Genomic DNA, 15,804 nt, shown 5'->3' with positions numbered 1-15,804 from the left:
AGTGAGGGATATGGGATAGGGATTATTCCCTTTTAAACAATACCAGTTACCTGGCTACCCGGCTGATCTTCTGCCTCTAATACTTTAAGTCATAGTCTAAAACTAGTTCTTGGTAAGAGTACTTGTAGAAGGTACAGTCAGGAACAAAGAACATCTATCAGGCCTTAGGCAACGTAACTGTGGGTACATGTAAGGCCAGAAACCCACTAGGAGCTATTTTCTGAGCAGTTTGCGATTTGAAAACTCCTGCTAATGCAATGCTATGCGTTTGATCCCCAGGTATGTATAAACTTTTTTTTTTTTTTTTTTTCCATCCGTCTCAGGTACCCTTTAATTCGTAGTTACCAAACCGAATTTTAACATATCAAATTATTTGATTTAATGAGCAAAGGGAGTGCATAGATTTGCATAAACCCAGCATCAACGCAGAATTATTTCCATCTCATTGACCATCTCTATTAGTGACACAGCTACACATCAGGCTTTATTCTTACAGCGTAGATGTTATTTAGTATGTATAAAAGATTCCTGTGTACACATCATATATACAGTCACAATCATATATGTGTATCTCACTTCAAATATACGGGGACTGCTTTATTAAAGCAGTACAAGTAACTATTTTTGATTGGTTTATCTCATGTTTGTGGACTAAGCACAGCTATTAGTGTGTGTGTGTGTGTGTGTGTGTATGTATATATATATATATAATATATATATATATATATATATATATATATATATATATATATATATATATATATATATATATAATCTCTTGTCTGAGAAATAGAACATTTTATCATTTTCTATTTTAATTACGGTTTAAATTCATTAGGAGTTGGTGCATTTTTTTTCCCGATTCCGACCCAAAAATTGCTCCGACTCCAAAGCCTTGATTGTAATATACAGTACAAGACTGTGTCCCGGCGACTTTGGTGACCTTTTCCCTGGACATACTGCGCCCTGTGCGCAGTATGTCCTTCCCTCGTCGCTTCTGGCCGGTGCATAGTTAGAGGCTCAGAAGCACGCAGACACCTCTGTCTTCTCTGTGCTGCTTGTGTGCTCCACTAAACCAAGCGTCACATGCTAATCATGTGACACTTGGTTTAGTGGAGTGCACACGCAGCACAGAGAAGACGGAGGTGTCTGCGTGCTTCTGAGCCTCTAACTATGCACCGGCCAGAAACGAAGTGGGAAGGACATAGTGCGCACACAGGGCGCAGTATATCTGGGGCAAAGGTCACCAAAGTCGCCGGGACACCGGCTCGTATATTACAATAACTGTGGCAGACGGAGGGGGCCAGGAGGAGCGGCCAGTAGGTACTTTTTACCCCCTACACACTGCATCTATCAGTTTTACCAGACCCTTTCGGTTCTGGTATCCTTGATGAAAAAATAACCATTTAGTGTCTGAAATGGGAGTCAAATATTACTTAGTATCATGAACTCTTCAGGGCCCTTTCACACTCACATGATGTGGCAAATTGCTGCACTGCTACCGCAGCCTAATGAAACCCTATGGGGAAGTTCATACCTCCCACTTTGCTGTACACTGCACCAGAAGTGCAGGAAATAATGATAATGAAAAACGACGTTATCGTGCAGCGATCTGCGTTAGGCCAGAAGTCATGTTAGTCTATGGAGACGCAGTGCGCACAAGCAGAAGCGTATTTTTACAATACACTTCTGTGCACTTCCGCATACCCAAAGCAGGAAGTGACCGCAAGCGCATGTCACTTCCTGCTTGGCCGATTGCCAGGGGGTTTATGTATAGGAAGATCTGTTTGAGTGATGAAACCACAAGGCAATTTTGAGTTCAAAGATTCAAAATCACACTTTATTGTAACAAGAAGATTATCAAAAAGTAAAAACTTTTGTTTTTGTCAATAAAAATTCTAAAAATTCTTCATAGCATAAATGTAGAAGATAATTCCATTTTGAGAGATGGTAGACACAATATGCTTTGTTTGGTGAAACAGTACATTTTAGGCAACGACTCTTGTCCGTTTCGGGTTGATAACCCTTCATCAGGCCTTTACATAGCAACAAATATATCTTTACAGTACAACATACATAATCTAGGAGTCTAGAAAAATATTGGGGCATCTGTTCCGACCAGACACAACCCGGCACCTTACTGATGGCTGGCAAGTAGATTATTAGCTGCAAACACAGTGTGGCCGATTGCCAGACAGGGAACACCGAGTACTAATGCAGTGTTCCCTGAAGTCCTGTTTTTGGCGGTGGTATGGGCACCACACCACTACCGCCAATTTACCGTGTGAAACCAGCCTCAGAATTTGCGGAAAGTAAGATGGCAGCTGCTATGAAACAGAAACCGCATATCCTGAAGTACTGTTTAGCTAGGTGAGATGACACAACTGAGGGATGTGGAGGCTGCCATATTTATTTTCTTTTAAACCATACCAGTTGTTTGGCAGTCCTGCTGATATGTTTGGCTGCAGTAGTATCTGATTCACACACCTCAAACAAGCATGCGGCTGATCTAGTCAGATTTCTGCCACAGCACCTGATCCGCATGCTTGTTCAGGGTCTAAAGCTGCGTATACATGGTACAATTTTACGTCAGATTGACGGATCCACCAGATAATTTCCAACCGGTCCAATGGGATTCCGATCGATTTTGCTATTGATTTTGGGTAGTTAATGCAAAAATCGATCGCATCATTGTTGGGTGACAATTTGGATGTCTACACACGATGCAACTTATCAGATCACAGGTCGATGTGATGGAAAATTGTACTGTGTGCATGAGGCTTAAGGCTACAAGTATTAGATGCAGAGGATCAGCAGGACCACCAGGCAATGTGCATTGTTTAAGAGGAAATAAATATGGCAGCCTTCATATACCTCTCAGTTCAGGTGTCCATTTTATAAAGTGTGTGTGCGCATGCGCGCTGTATCCCAGAGCACCATATTGTGAGCTATTCCTGAAAGTGCCAAATTGATACAATATTTGGTTTATTTCATGTGACCAGACTTTTTAGCAGGCTTTGATTTGTTCAACTCCCTAGTACATTAACTGTACATGAACTGTTTGCCTTGTAGTATTGATAAAAACTTATGGCTTTAAAAAAAAAAAAAACGTAGCTGGAATCTCCCAGGCAAATATCTGCATAGTTTAAACCATCCATAATTATAAACACAATTTTGTTTCCTGGCTTTTTCAGTCTGTTACAAAAATGTCACTGTGTCATGTACAGTATGTAGATTATAACCCCAATAATCAGTTTATACCATTTATTTACACCCGTCACTGGGTTTCCCATATGGGCTTACTGTATGTGTCACTTTAGCTGTTCATAAGCAGGTGAGCTGATTGGGTACAGTTTTCTATTTCCTTAGGTCACCTGACCTCACTGTGAATTCCCTCAGTGCTAGTGGACTCTCTGAAAGGTCCTGACCATAATACTGTGCATTGTCGGTCTTCATAAGATATCATATCTTCACAACTGATTCTTCATGCAAACGATGCAGCTGTATGTATGATAGACAAGCTGTCATTTGATATACGTTCAGTGATCATTATTGTATCTGAATAACTATTCAGCACTTGGTACAATAAATATTGCATGTTAGCCATTTCTAAAGTATACTCTCGTATACACAATAGAAGGGTATCCTATACCATGAAGACTGGCTGTTACCATTAGAATTTTTTTCTTAATGTTCCATACTTATATTTTGATGTATACAGATTGCTGTATGTGTTTCCTATCTCCTGCTTCTTGACCCATATTCTACTTCCTCTTGTCTCTTTTTGGAGCAAGTCCCAGGAATATATATCTAGAATTGACTCTGTGTGACAAAACTGTATTAAGTACACATCTTTCTTTATATTGCTGTGTTGGGAAAGGGAAGAGTGCAGAAACACACAGGAATATATAGGAATTTTAATAATCCCCACACAGATACATTTTAGCATATAACAGATGAGTGGCCCCATATGCAATGTATCACACTTGGAATAAATGAGCTATTTTAACTCGGCTCTAACCTTATAATAGTCAATAGTACATGACAAATGCACTCCATAGAAGAACAAGAGTTTGGTTGAGTTACGGTGACTACATTTTGCATGGTTTAATGTCATACAGAAGCAAATGGACTGTAAAATGGACTACAAGTTTCTATAAAAGACATTTAGGCTGCCATATTTATTTGATTTTACGTCAGATTGACGGAAGTTTCTGTTGTGGCTGAATGGAGTAATGGTTAAGGGCTCTGCCTCTGACACAGGAGACCTGAGTTCAAATCTCGGCTCTGCCTGTTCAGTAAGCCAGCACCTATTCAGTAGGAGACCTTAGGCAAGTCTCCCTAACACTGCTACTGCCTATAGAGCGCGTCCCAGTGGCTGCAGCTCTGGCGCTTTGAGTCCGCCAGGAGAAAAGCGCGATATAAATGTTCTGTGTTTGTCTGTGTCTGTTTGTTTGTTGATTTTAAGCAATACCAGTTGCTTGGCTGTCCTGCTGATCCACTGCCTCTAATACTTCCAGCCATACACCCTGAACAAGCATGCTGCAGATCAGTTGTTTCAGACAATATTGTCAGAACTGACATATCACTTTCACCTTGGGTCCACTTTAAAGATAGACTTTATACAAAAAAAAATAGTGGGGGGGGGGGGGGGGTGGGTTAAAAAAATAGAAGAAAGATCAAGAAATGATCGATATTGGCCATGTAATTCGTTCTTGTAGTTTGATCTACAACAAGCCAGCATGTCATCATGGAGTTTCACCACAATATCAGCCACACAGAACCCCTTGATGATCTATTTGAGAAAAGGTAAAGATTTCTCATGGGAAAGGGAATCGGCTACTGATTAGGGTGAAGTTCAATCCTGGATTAAAGTTCCTCTTTAACTGTATCATTGTAAAGTTCCAACTGTGCAGAAAAAGTCACAGAATCTAAGTGTGAAACTAATCAATGTTGTTCAGCTAAGGTGCTGGGAACCCTGGCGCAATCATGGAGAGGCAGCATTTCAACGCATTTTCTGGGCAGATGCCTACTTCTTTATGGAATGCAAGAATATGTAAGGGAAGTCGTTTGTCAGACCTCCAATTACTATTAGACCAGTAGTGCTCATCTCAGAGCATAACACTATATACAAAGCTTTCATGTAAAACGTATAAGAGGAGGCTGCAATGTTTAAGATTGGCATAGTGGCCTCTGCCCAGAATTATCAATACAAAATAAGTGATTATTGTGTACTATCTGTTGGTTATTAAAGTTAAAGGGAACCTTAACTGGTGGGGAAAAAAAATTCACTTACCTGGGGGCTTTCCCGAGCCTGCGGACGCGCTTTATGGCTCTTTACGACGGGGAATGCGGAAAAAGAGGACTCTTTGCCCGAGGACGACTGGCAGTCGTCTGAAAACGAAACTTAGCCGCGGAGGGGGACCGGAGGGCACCGAAGAACCGGCGCGGGCACAGGACGGCTGCAGGAGGCTCGGGAAAGCCCCCAGGTAAGTGAATTTTTTTTTTTCCCCCACCAGTTAAGGTTCCCTTTAATGGGATCTTTGTTTAAAGAAAAAGAAACCAGATACTTGCCTAAGGAGAGGGAAGGCTCTGAGTCCTAATGAGCCTTTCCTCTCTTCTCCCGCTGCCCTTGTTCAGACGGCAGCTCCTCCATTTAAATGCCCTGCCGCAGGGGACTTCGAACGTCTTTGGGAAGACAGGTGGCTCCATACTGCGCAAATGCAAGAGAGAGGGCTCTCTTGCATTCGGGAGCGCTCGGCCTCCAAAAGCCTCCCTTCGGCGGAGGAGACCGCAGCATTTGACCAAATTGGTTGAATGCTGCTACATGGAGCCAGCGCTACAACTGGAACCGGGAGAGTACAGGGAAGGCTCTATAGGACCCAGAGCCTTCCCTCTCCTTAGGTAAGTATCTGGCTTTGTTTTAAATGTCGGTTCCCATTCACTTTAAGGGTTATACTGAATCTACTACAACCTTTTTATCTTATGAATCTAACTCACTGAATGTGGGCCCAAAATCCTACCCATACCCCTTAATAGGGCTGACATTGCCCTGCTCCAAAAAAGGAGCTTTTTTTTTAATCTGGGCTCATAAGATTCCTAAGCATTACATGCGCTGGCATAAGAAATTAGGGGCGCTCTCTGTACCTCATGCCATGAATTACTATTTTGCCTCTCAATTAGCCCAACTACCACTAATATGGTAAAGTGAAAGCTTCAGTGTGGTTTGAACACCCTACTATATCTGTATAACTGAAAGGAGGATTTGTGGTCCTCTGATAAAGGGAATTACATCAGTTCAAAGAGCTCTCCGATTAATCACCATACACTTACCTTGTGGTGTAAAGTGAGGGGCTAAAAGTGGTCTCTATAGCACACATACCAAAGTATCAGAGTGGGACTTATTACACGCCTAATACTAGTGAATGTTTTACAGAATGCTCTGTTGATGGTAGTCCACATTTGGTGGAATTGCAACAAGGTATTTATGTTCTGGTCTAAAATCTATACCCCGTTCTTGTGCTACACAGGCTCCTGGGTCATAACCCAAGTCATGCAATACACCCTGAACAAAGAATGGTCCAACATATTGCAAACATGGCTAAAACTCACATAGCAGTGAGTTGCTGGCTCCTGTTCTTTCATTTTCTGCTGTCCTAAAGAAAGGTAGAAGAGGATAAATGCTCAGCCAGCTTATAGTAGTGATCTCTCATTTAGATGAAGCCCAGCCCATGAAGTTACCTTTTAAACCATTGATGATAAGGGTGCATTATATCCTAAACCTGACTATCTGGCATGCAGACAAAATCTCAGACTTGGACTAGTTTCAGCTACATGTCTGTCTGTTGCATGTACTTGCTGACCTATCTTATGCCTGCCTATCTGATGAAATATCTATTTGCATTATGTGCTCTTTCATTATAACTGTCATCTCATATCTGCAATCTTGTTCTTTTTATATTTTGATACATTGTATCTTTGTTTGTGGTATCCTAGAGGCAACCCTGTTCAAATTTTGTCTAGCTCTTTTTGCAACATTAAAGCAGACCTATACGGGCTCGTTTCCACTATAGCGAATCCGCATGCAGGCACTGCATGCGGATTCGCATAGGCAATACAAGTGGATGGCATTGTTTCCACTTGTGCGTCGTGCGGGTGCGTTTCGGCGTGCGGGAAAAATCTGCACGACAGGGTCGTCAGATTTCGCGTGCGGCAGGAATGCGGGCGAATCGCCGCTAATGCATTCAATAGGGAAATCGCATGCGGCTTTGTCATGCGGATTTCCCCGTGATTTCGCATGCGATTTCGCATGTAAAGCAATGGAGCTTTACACAGGCAGTGACATGATTAAATTCGCCTGGCTCCTTGCCATGCGAAGTCGCATGCGAAATCGCGGGTAAATCCGCTACAGTGGAAACGAGCCCAGAGCTTCTTCTCTGCTCCAACATATATGTAACAGCATAATGACCAAAAACATTTCTTAGTTACAGCTGATACAAATCCTAAAATAAATCTTCAGTGTCTACTTCCTGCTTTCATGGAAGCAGACTTATTGTTAACATCCTGTGTTTACCAATTAGCTCTCTGCCATGGCAGCCAGCTGATGAGATCAAATTACAGTTGTGATTAGTCACAGTTGAGGGGGAATTAGACAGGCTAAACTCTCAAAATACATACAGGGTGCATTTCTCTGTTTTCCTTCTGTCCTGTACAAGAGCTCAGGTCAACTTTAACCTCCTTAGCGGTAACCCCGTGTGTGACACGAGGTAAGCCGCCGGAGGGTGCCGCTCAGGCCCTGCTGGGCCGATTTAAATAATTTTTTTTTGCTGGATGCAGCTAGCACTTTGCTAGCTGCGCCAGCACCCCGATCGCCGCCGCCGCGCGCCCGATCGCCGCTATCCGGTGCGGCGCGCCCCGCCCCCCCCCCCCCCCAGACCCCTTGGCGCTGCCTGGCCAATCAGTGCCAGGCAGCGCCAAGGGGTGGATCGGGTCTCCCAATGACGTCCCGACGTCGCTGACGTCGGTGACGTCATCCCGCCCCGTCGCCATGGCGGCGGGGGAAGCCCTCCAGGAAATCCTGTTCTTTGAACGGGATTTCCTGAGCGCCTATCGTCGGAGGCGATCGGCGGGGCTGGGGGGATGCCGCTGAGCAGCGGCTATCATGTAGCGAGCCCCGGGCTCGCTACATGATTTAAAAAAAAAAAAAATTTAAAAAAAACTGCTGCGCTGCCCCCTGGCGGTATTTTTCATACCACCAAGGGGGTTAAAGGTAACCTGAGACTTTTGCAGTAGAAGCATTTATACTTAACTGGGGCTTCCTCCAGCCCTCTGTAGGCTGCTCACTTGCCGTCCTGCTGGGCCACTCTGTTCCTCTGCTGGTTGGCCCAGTAAATACCCCAGTCACACTCCACTGCGCAAGCCCAGCCGCACCCATGCCCCTGTATCACCCCCCACCCCCCCATGGCCGGGAGAATTCAGCACCTATGCAGAACGCTCCCAGCCAAGGGAGCACGATAGTGGCATGGCCAGGCTTTGCATGTGCAGTGGAGCGCAACCGGGGAATTTCCTGGGCCAGACAGCAGAGGAATGGAGTGGCCTGGGAATCGGGCAAGGGAGCATGTGGCCTACATGGGGCTGAAGAAAGCCTCAGGTGAGTATAAATGCTTCTATTGCAAACTTCAGGTACACTTTCAAGAGATTTAAAAAAAAAAGTAAAGTTAATCCTGAAATCCTGTGCTAGTATAGCTTGAGCTTTGAAGGAAGGTTTATCTTAGAGGAAAATGGAGGCTGCTATCTTTATTTCCTTTTACAAATGTCTGTAGCCTGGCTGCCATGCTAATCTTTAGAAGTGTGTCAGTCACAAACCTCCAACAATTCAGAGCTCACAGAGGTTTATCACAACAGCCAAGCACGTCCCATTTACAAATTGAGTTAGTAGTGGCACCTTCCATATTCCTTTCTGTATTGTCTTTTATGTGCTGCACACATTAGTAAATGAGGCCCAGAGAGTACTAACATGATAGTCAGGTAACATAAAAGCAAATGTGAAGCCCAATTTCAGGCACAGCTAATCTTGTCATATGGTAGGTTAAGTGTTCATGTTACCTTTTTGTTACCTTTTGTGCTAAATTAGGCTTTTGCCGCTAAAAAAAAAGTTTTTAAAAGTAACCATGGGACTTGAAGGAGTTGCCCATAAGACATTTTGTAGCTTTCAAAGTCTGTTGCAGGCAGTGGCTGGTTGGGACACCTTGGTCAGGGACCTTTTCAAAAAGTATTTTATAGCTTATTCACAGATAAAAGAAACTCTGCCACTACCCACATAGGACTAGGAAAATACTTGTGCCCAGAACTGGGCTTTTGGTGGGGTAATTATAGTGAATCTACCTTGTGCTTTAAAGCAGTCATCTCACTGATACTAAATTGTTTCTGTCTTTTCCACAGCATGAAAGATTGGCAAGGTAAGATCTTGATATTTACTTCTTATTTTTCTGTTTGCATATCAATTAGCAATATTTCACTAAAACCCTTTGGTAATTGCATATTTATGCAATGATTGCAACTTCCAGTGGGTATCATACAGAACAAAGCAAAACAAGTGGAGCCATTCATACTGAAAGCCTTTTCTTGTCTAGGATAGAAATGAAAGGAAATCCAGAGGTCTGCTCCTTGTAGTAATGGCAGTGTGGGTTAGGGGGTGAGGTTGTTGCATCTATAGGGATTTTTTGGGGGCATTTACAGACATAGCCAGCATGTGATTTGACCTTGTGGAAACCACATGGACCTGATGTTCATGGTTTAATATATGGGGAAAATACTTTAGCATTGCTGTGGAGGTTATTGGATGTGATCTTCAGAATGTTGTGACAAGCTGCTAAGCAGTTAATGCTAGCTTTGAGACTATAGCTCATGACGGCAATTTGACCAAAATGGTAGCTACAGAACCATGGGTTCAAATGCAAATGGTATTGTCAGGGCTCCTCCAACAGACTTTTAAAATGGGGCTTCTCATCCCCAGAACTAACTTCTCATGGACAGCCACAGCAAGAGATTTCTGAAAATGGGGTGCAGAGGAATTTCTTAGTGTAACTGTGTAACCAAGCAGCTCAGGGTGACCTAAACCACTAGGAATGTATAGGGGGATAAAAGACTGAAAATCCCCCCTACTAATAAGCAATGCTTGGTGACATTTGCCTTCTTAAAACAGAAGGAAATTTGCAAAAAAATCAGCTATAAGTGAAAATTTTGGATACCCACAATGCACCACTAATAAATATGCAAATTATCCCTTTTCGCCCTTCTAAGCAGCAAGGCAAGCATCCAGAACCGCTGGTGTATGGCAAGCCTATAGCTTTGAATAATACACAGCCACACCAACCTCACATGTAGACAGCCTGTTTCGAGCTTTTGGCCCTCATCAGTACATGGTAGGGATTGATATGGCTGTATGGGATAGGGCTTAGACCAGTACAACAGTTAGTATAACTGTGTAACCTTAATGCTGCAGCTAATGCAGGGCCTTCTGGAGCAGACCACCAGATGCAGCCTTTGATTATAGCATTTTAGGTATAAAACTGACAGTGCCCCTCTAAGCCCTACCGTGCCCTTATGTATCCTGCCATTCAGGATAAGGAAGTGCTGGCAAGTTAAGGGAGATGTCGAAGGCAACATTATCTAAACCTAATAATACTTGTCCACACAACTACGGCTATCTGCCGCCACGTTTTATAGCAGAAACCTGATCTGTACAGTCTAGCAATGCAGCGGTGCTGCTATCCCTTTCTCTGCGCAGGGCCTGGTACACATACTGCCTTGTTTCTTGACAGAATGAAAAGGTTGGAAACATACAAGATTTTTACAGTAGCATGGCAGAGATCAGTTTTCTTACAACACTTGGAGAAAGGAGAAATGCCCATGATTTTTAAATATTTTAACGGTTAAATTAAAAAAACAAACAAAAAGAAAACCACCTTGTTCGTCAATATTTTCTAGAAAAAGAATGGGGTAGGAGCTGTTACAAATAAACAAAATAAGCCACAGGTTTAAGTGAAGTACCAAATCTCATTTTTTTTTCTAAATAGAGCAGTGCATATATTAAAATACAATCTTAAGACCAGCCTGTTCTGCTTTTTGTGCTTTCATTAATCAGAACTTCCCACATTCCAGATCTTCAATAAAACTGCATGATTTGTTTTATTATAAAGAATTCACATAGTTCAAACAATGGAATCTGCAATACAATTTTGTTTCAAATGTGTGTAAGTGAAACGCACGTAAAAATAAAGTATTCAATTTAAAGAGAAACCGTAACCAAGAATTGAACTTCATCCCAATCAGTAGCTGATGCCCCCTTTCCCATGAGAAATCTTTTCCTTTTCACAAACGGACCATCAGGGGGCTCTGTATAGCTGAAATTGTGGTGAAACCCCTCCCTCAGTGTTATGTCAGGACCGTGGTCCTGACCGTGTCCGGTCTGCGGGACTTGTTGCATTGTGGGAAATAACAATTGCCAAAAAAGCAACCAGCATCTACCTCCACTGACATCACCTGCCAGCAGTAAAAATGTCACCATGTGATAAATGTCAGAATGTAAATCAGGGAGAGGAAAGATTTTACAATGGGCAAACACTGACTAAATCATGAATACATAATTATTGTAAAAATGAAGTTTTTTTTTTTTTTTTTAATTACATTATTTTTGCTGGAGTTCCTAGCAATATAACTTTTGGGTGGACCAGCAGTTTGTATCTGGCTACAAAGAGCCCCCTACAAAGTTGCCATTGTGACAGGTACTTTTGACGTGGTAGATTTGATGTATACTCCATATGTCACTAAGCAGTTGCTGTTGATGTGAAACTGTGGCACACTAAAGCAACTTGTTGCCGCACAAACTTGTAATGACCACAATATACACCGCCTATAGCCTTTAGGTGTGTATAGTTGCAATACGCCTATTATTATTGATGAGGCTTAAAAACAAAAAAGAAACAAGAGCTCTTTCTATGAGAATCCACAATTATTTCTTTTTTGAGCTGTAAAGGAGATTATAAGCTTAAACCTTCTTATTAACTGTAATTATCCTATATAAGAACATTGTTAATTTAACAACATCCTGCAAAACATATTTTTCCTGTTCTAAGTAAGGTAGATGACTAATGTGTTGAGTGAACTGCCATCTGATCAGGTGTGTGTGTGTGTAAATCTATGCCCTGTTTGTGTGGTGTTATTCCTGTCATGCGTAGATTTCATTCACTGCCACCACGAGTTCCGCTCACTTTGGCCATTCCTGCCGCTGTTCGCGTCGCAGTGCCAGATCACTCTGCTGTCACACTGGCAGCAGAGCTTCCATGTATGGAGCAGGACCGCGTGATTGCTGTGAGCCAATCACAAAAAAGATGGTTCTTAAAAGGGCAAGGGGCTGAGCTGTCCAGTCTGCAAGTGGTAAAACTCATGGATGGTAGTGTCTCGGGATCTTTTGATCACTGAAATCAATTTCAAACACCAGTGATAATTATGTTGCTAGGTGAACCCAATTAAAGGAATAATTAAAGAAGGATGTTGCACATTATTAACCACTTGAGGACCACAGTCTTTTCACCCCTTAAGGACCAGAGCCTTTTTTTCCATTCAGACCACGGCAGCTTTCACGGTTTTTCTCGGTCATACAACCCACCACCTAAATGAATTTTACCTCCTTTTCTTGTCACTAATACAGCTTTCTTTTGGTGCTATTTGATTGCTGCTGTGAGTTTGTTTTTATTATATTCATCAAAAAAGACATGAATTTTGTCCAAAAAAAAGACTCTTTTAACTTTCTGTGCTGACATTTTTCAAATAAAGTAAAATTTCCTACACATTTGAGCGCGAAAGTTATTCTGCTACATGTCTTTGATAAAAAAACAACCATTCAGTGTATATTTATTGGATTGAGTAAAAGTTATAGCGTTTACAAACTATGGTGCCAAAAGTGAATTTTTCCATTTTGAAGCATCTCTGACTTTTCTGAACACCTAAAACACACCTGATTCTTTAATAATTAACAAATAACCTTTTCCAGAGAGGACAAATATTAAAACTTAGCTTTTAATAATGTATTCTAAAATAAGACCTATTTTGCTATACACATATATAGTGATACATGGGAAGGGGGGATAAGTATCAGTGGCTAAAAAATAACCATCCTCCCCTTTTCCCAGTCTAAACCTATTACTCTACACAAAACTCGACATGTTTCATTTCCTAAATTGGAAATTTCGTCAGGAGAAAAAAGTGCTCAGTGCTAGAGTGCCATAGTGCTACAAACAAGTTACATTAAATACATATCACATAATTGGTATAACAAACTGACAGAAAGATGGCCGTAAAAAAAACAGCCTGTTTTGCCGTTTTGAGGCATTTGGTTTCTAGACTACTCCTCACGGTTTAGGGCCCCTAAAATGCCAGGGCAGTATAGGAACCCCACAAGTGACCCCATTTTAGAAAGACACCCCAAGGTATTCTGTTAGGTGTATGGTGAGTTCATAGAATAATTTATTTTTTGTCACACGTTAGTGAAAAATGACACTTTGTGAAAAAAACAATAAAAATCAATTTCCGCTAACTTTTGACAAAAAATAAAATCTTCTATGAATTCGTCACACACCTAACAGAATACCTTGGGGTGTCTTTTTTCTAAAATGGGGTCATTTGTGGGGTTCCTATACTGCCCTGGCATTTTACGGGCCCAAAACCGTGAGTAGTCTGGAAACCACATTTCTCAAAATGACTGTTCAGGGGTATAAGCATCTGCAAATTTTGATGACGGGTGGTCTATGAGGGGGCAAATTTTGTGGAACCGGTCATAAGCAGGGTGGCCTCTTAGATGACAGGTTGTATTGGGCCTGATCTGATGGATAGGAGTGCTAGGGGAGTGACAGGAGGTGATTGATGGGTGTCTCAGGGGGTGGTTAGAGGGGAAAAAAAGATGCAATCAATGCACTGGGGAGGTGATCGGAAGGGGGTCTGAGGGGGATCTGAGGGTTTGGCCGAGTGATCAGGAGCCCACACGGGGCAAATGAGGGCCTGATCTGATGGGTAGGTGTGCTAGGGGGTGACAGGTGGTGACAGGAGGTGATTGATGGGTGTCTCAAGGTGTGATTAGAGGGGGGAAATAGATGCAAGCAATGCACTGGCGAGGTGATCAGGGCTGGGGTCTGAGCGCGTTCTGAGGGTGTGGGCAGGTGATTGGGTGCCCTAGGGGCAGATTAGGGTCTAATCTGATGGGTAACAGTGATAGGGGGTGATTTATGGGTAATTAGTGGGTGTTTAGGGTAGAGAACAGATGTAAACACTGCACTTGGGAGGTGATCTGACGTCGGATCTGCGGGCGATCTATTGGTGTGGGTGGGTGATCAGATTGCCCGCAAGGGGCAGGTTAGGGGCTGATTGATGGGTGGCAGTGACAGGGGGTGATTGATGGGTGGCAGTGACAGGGGGTGATTGATGGGTGGCAGTGACAGGGGGTGATTGATGGGTGGCAGTGACAGGGGGTGATTGATGGGTGGCAGTGACAGGGGCTGATTGATGGGTGGCAGTGACAGGGGGTGATTGATGGGTGGCAGTGACAGGGGGTGATTGATGGGTGGCAGTGACAGGGGGTGATTGATGGGTGGCAGTGACAGGGGGTGATTGACAGGTGATTAGTGGGTTATTACAGGGAAGAACAGATGTAAATAATGCACTGGCGAATTGATAAGGGGGGGTCTGAGGGCAATCTGAGCGTGTGGGCGGGTGATTGGGTGCCCGCAAGGGGCAGATTAGGGTCTAATCTGATGGGTAACAGTGACAGGTGGTGATAGGGGTGATTGATGGGTAAATAGTGGGTGTTTGGAGGAGAGAACAGATGTAAACACTGCACTTGGGAGGTGATCTGATGTCGGATCTGCGGGCGATCTATTGGTGTGGGTGGGTGATCAGATTGCCCGCAAGGGGCAGGTTAGGGGCTGATTGATGGGTGGCAGTGACAGGGGGTGATGGGTGATTGACAGGTGATCAGTGGGTTATTACAGGGGGGATAGAGGCATACAGTACACGGGGGGGGTCTGGGGAAAATCAGAGGGGTGGGGGGTGATCAGGAGGGAGCAGGGGCCAGTTTAGGGTTAAAAAAAAATAGAGTTGACAGATAGTAACAGGGAGTGATTGATGGGTGATTAGAGGGGTGATTGGGTGCAAACAGTGGTCTGGGAGGTGGGCAGGGGGGGGGGGGGGAGTCTGAGGGGTGCTGTGGGCGATCAGAGGGAAGGGGGGGGGGAGATCAGTGTGCTTGGGTGCAGACTAGGGTGGCTGCAGCCTGCCCTGGTGGTCCCTCGGACACTGGGACCACCAGGGCAGGAGGCAGCCTGTATAATAGGCTTTGTATACATTACAAAGCCTATTATACGCATTGTGCGCGGCGATCCGGGTGCTAGTAACCCGCCGGCGCTTCCGAACGGCCGGCGGGTTACAGTGCGAGGGGGGCGGAGCCAGTCTCCGGCGGCTGATCGCCGCATAACCACGCCCGCCGCCGGCACCGCCGATGGGCGTATTGTGGTCGTTTTGGCCCAGCCCTTGCCGCCGCCATCGGCTTAAGGCGGTGGGCAAGTGGTTAAGCAGACCATCATTTTCAAGCAATATGGGAAAGATAAAGGATCTCTTGTGTGCCGAAAACATGAAATAGTTGAATGCCTTGGACAAGGTATTAAAACCTTAGATACTCCGTGAAAACTTAAAGAGAACCAGAATTGAAAATAAAAAGTAAAAATAACCATACACAGGTCATACTTGCCTCCT

At 43.6% G+C, this 15,804-nt stretch overlaps 1 protein-coding gene across 2 annotated transcripts in view; it reads left to right on the top strand.

Moving 5' to 3' along the window:
• LOC137546708 (protein phosphatase 1 regulatory subunit 12B-like) overlaps positions 1 to 15,804 on the top strand; it is a 92,709-nt gene that overhangs the window by 45,019 nt on the left and 31,886 nt on the right. For both annotated transcript variants that reach the window (XM_068269467.1, XM_068269469.1), the window contains exon 2: positions 9,442 to 9,458. In XM_068269467.1, the coding sequence (XP_068125568.1) occupies positions 9,442 to 9,458 (17 nt within the window). The remainder of the gene's footprint in view (positions 1 to 9,441; positions 9,459 to 15,804) is intronic.

The sequence above is a fragment of the Hyperolius riggenbachi genome, chromosome 2, assembly GCF_040937935.1.
Source record: "Hyperolius riggenbachi isolate aHypRig1 chromosome 2, aHypRig1.pri, whole genome shotgun sequence".
Taxonomy (NCBI): Eukaryota; Metazoa; Chordata; class Amphibia; order Anura; family Hyperoliidae; genus Hyperolius; species Hyperolius riggenbachi.
The sequence above is the reverse complement of the archived record's forward strand: the minus strand, read 5'-3'. Positions and strand labels throughout refer to the sequence as shown.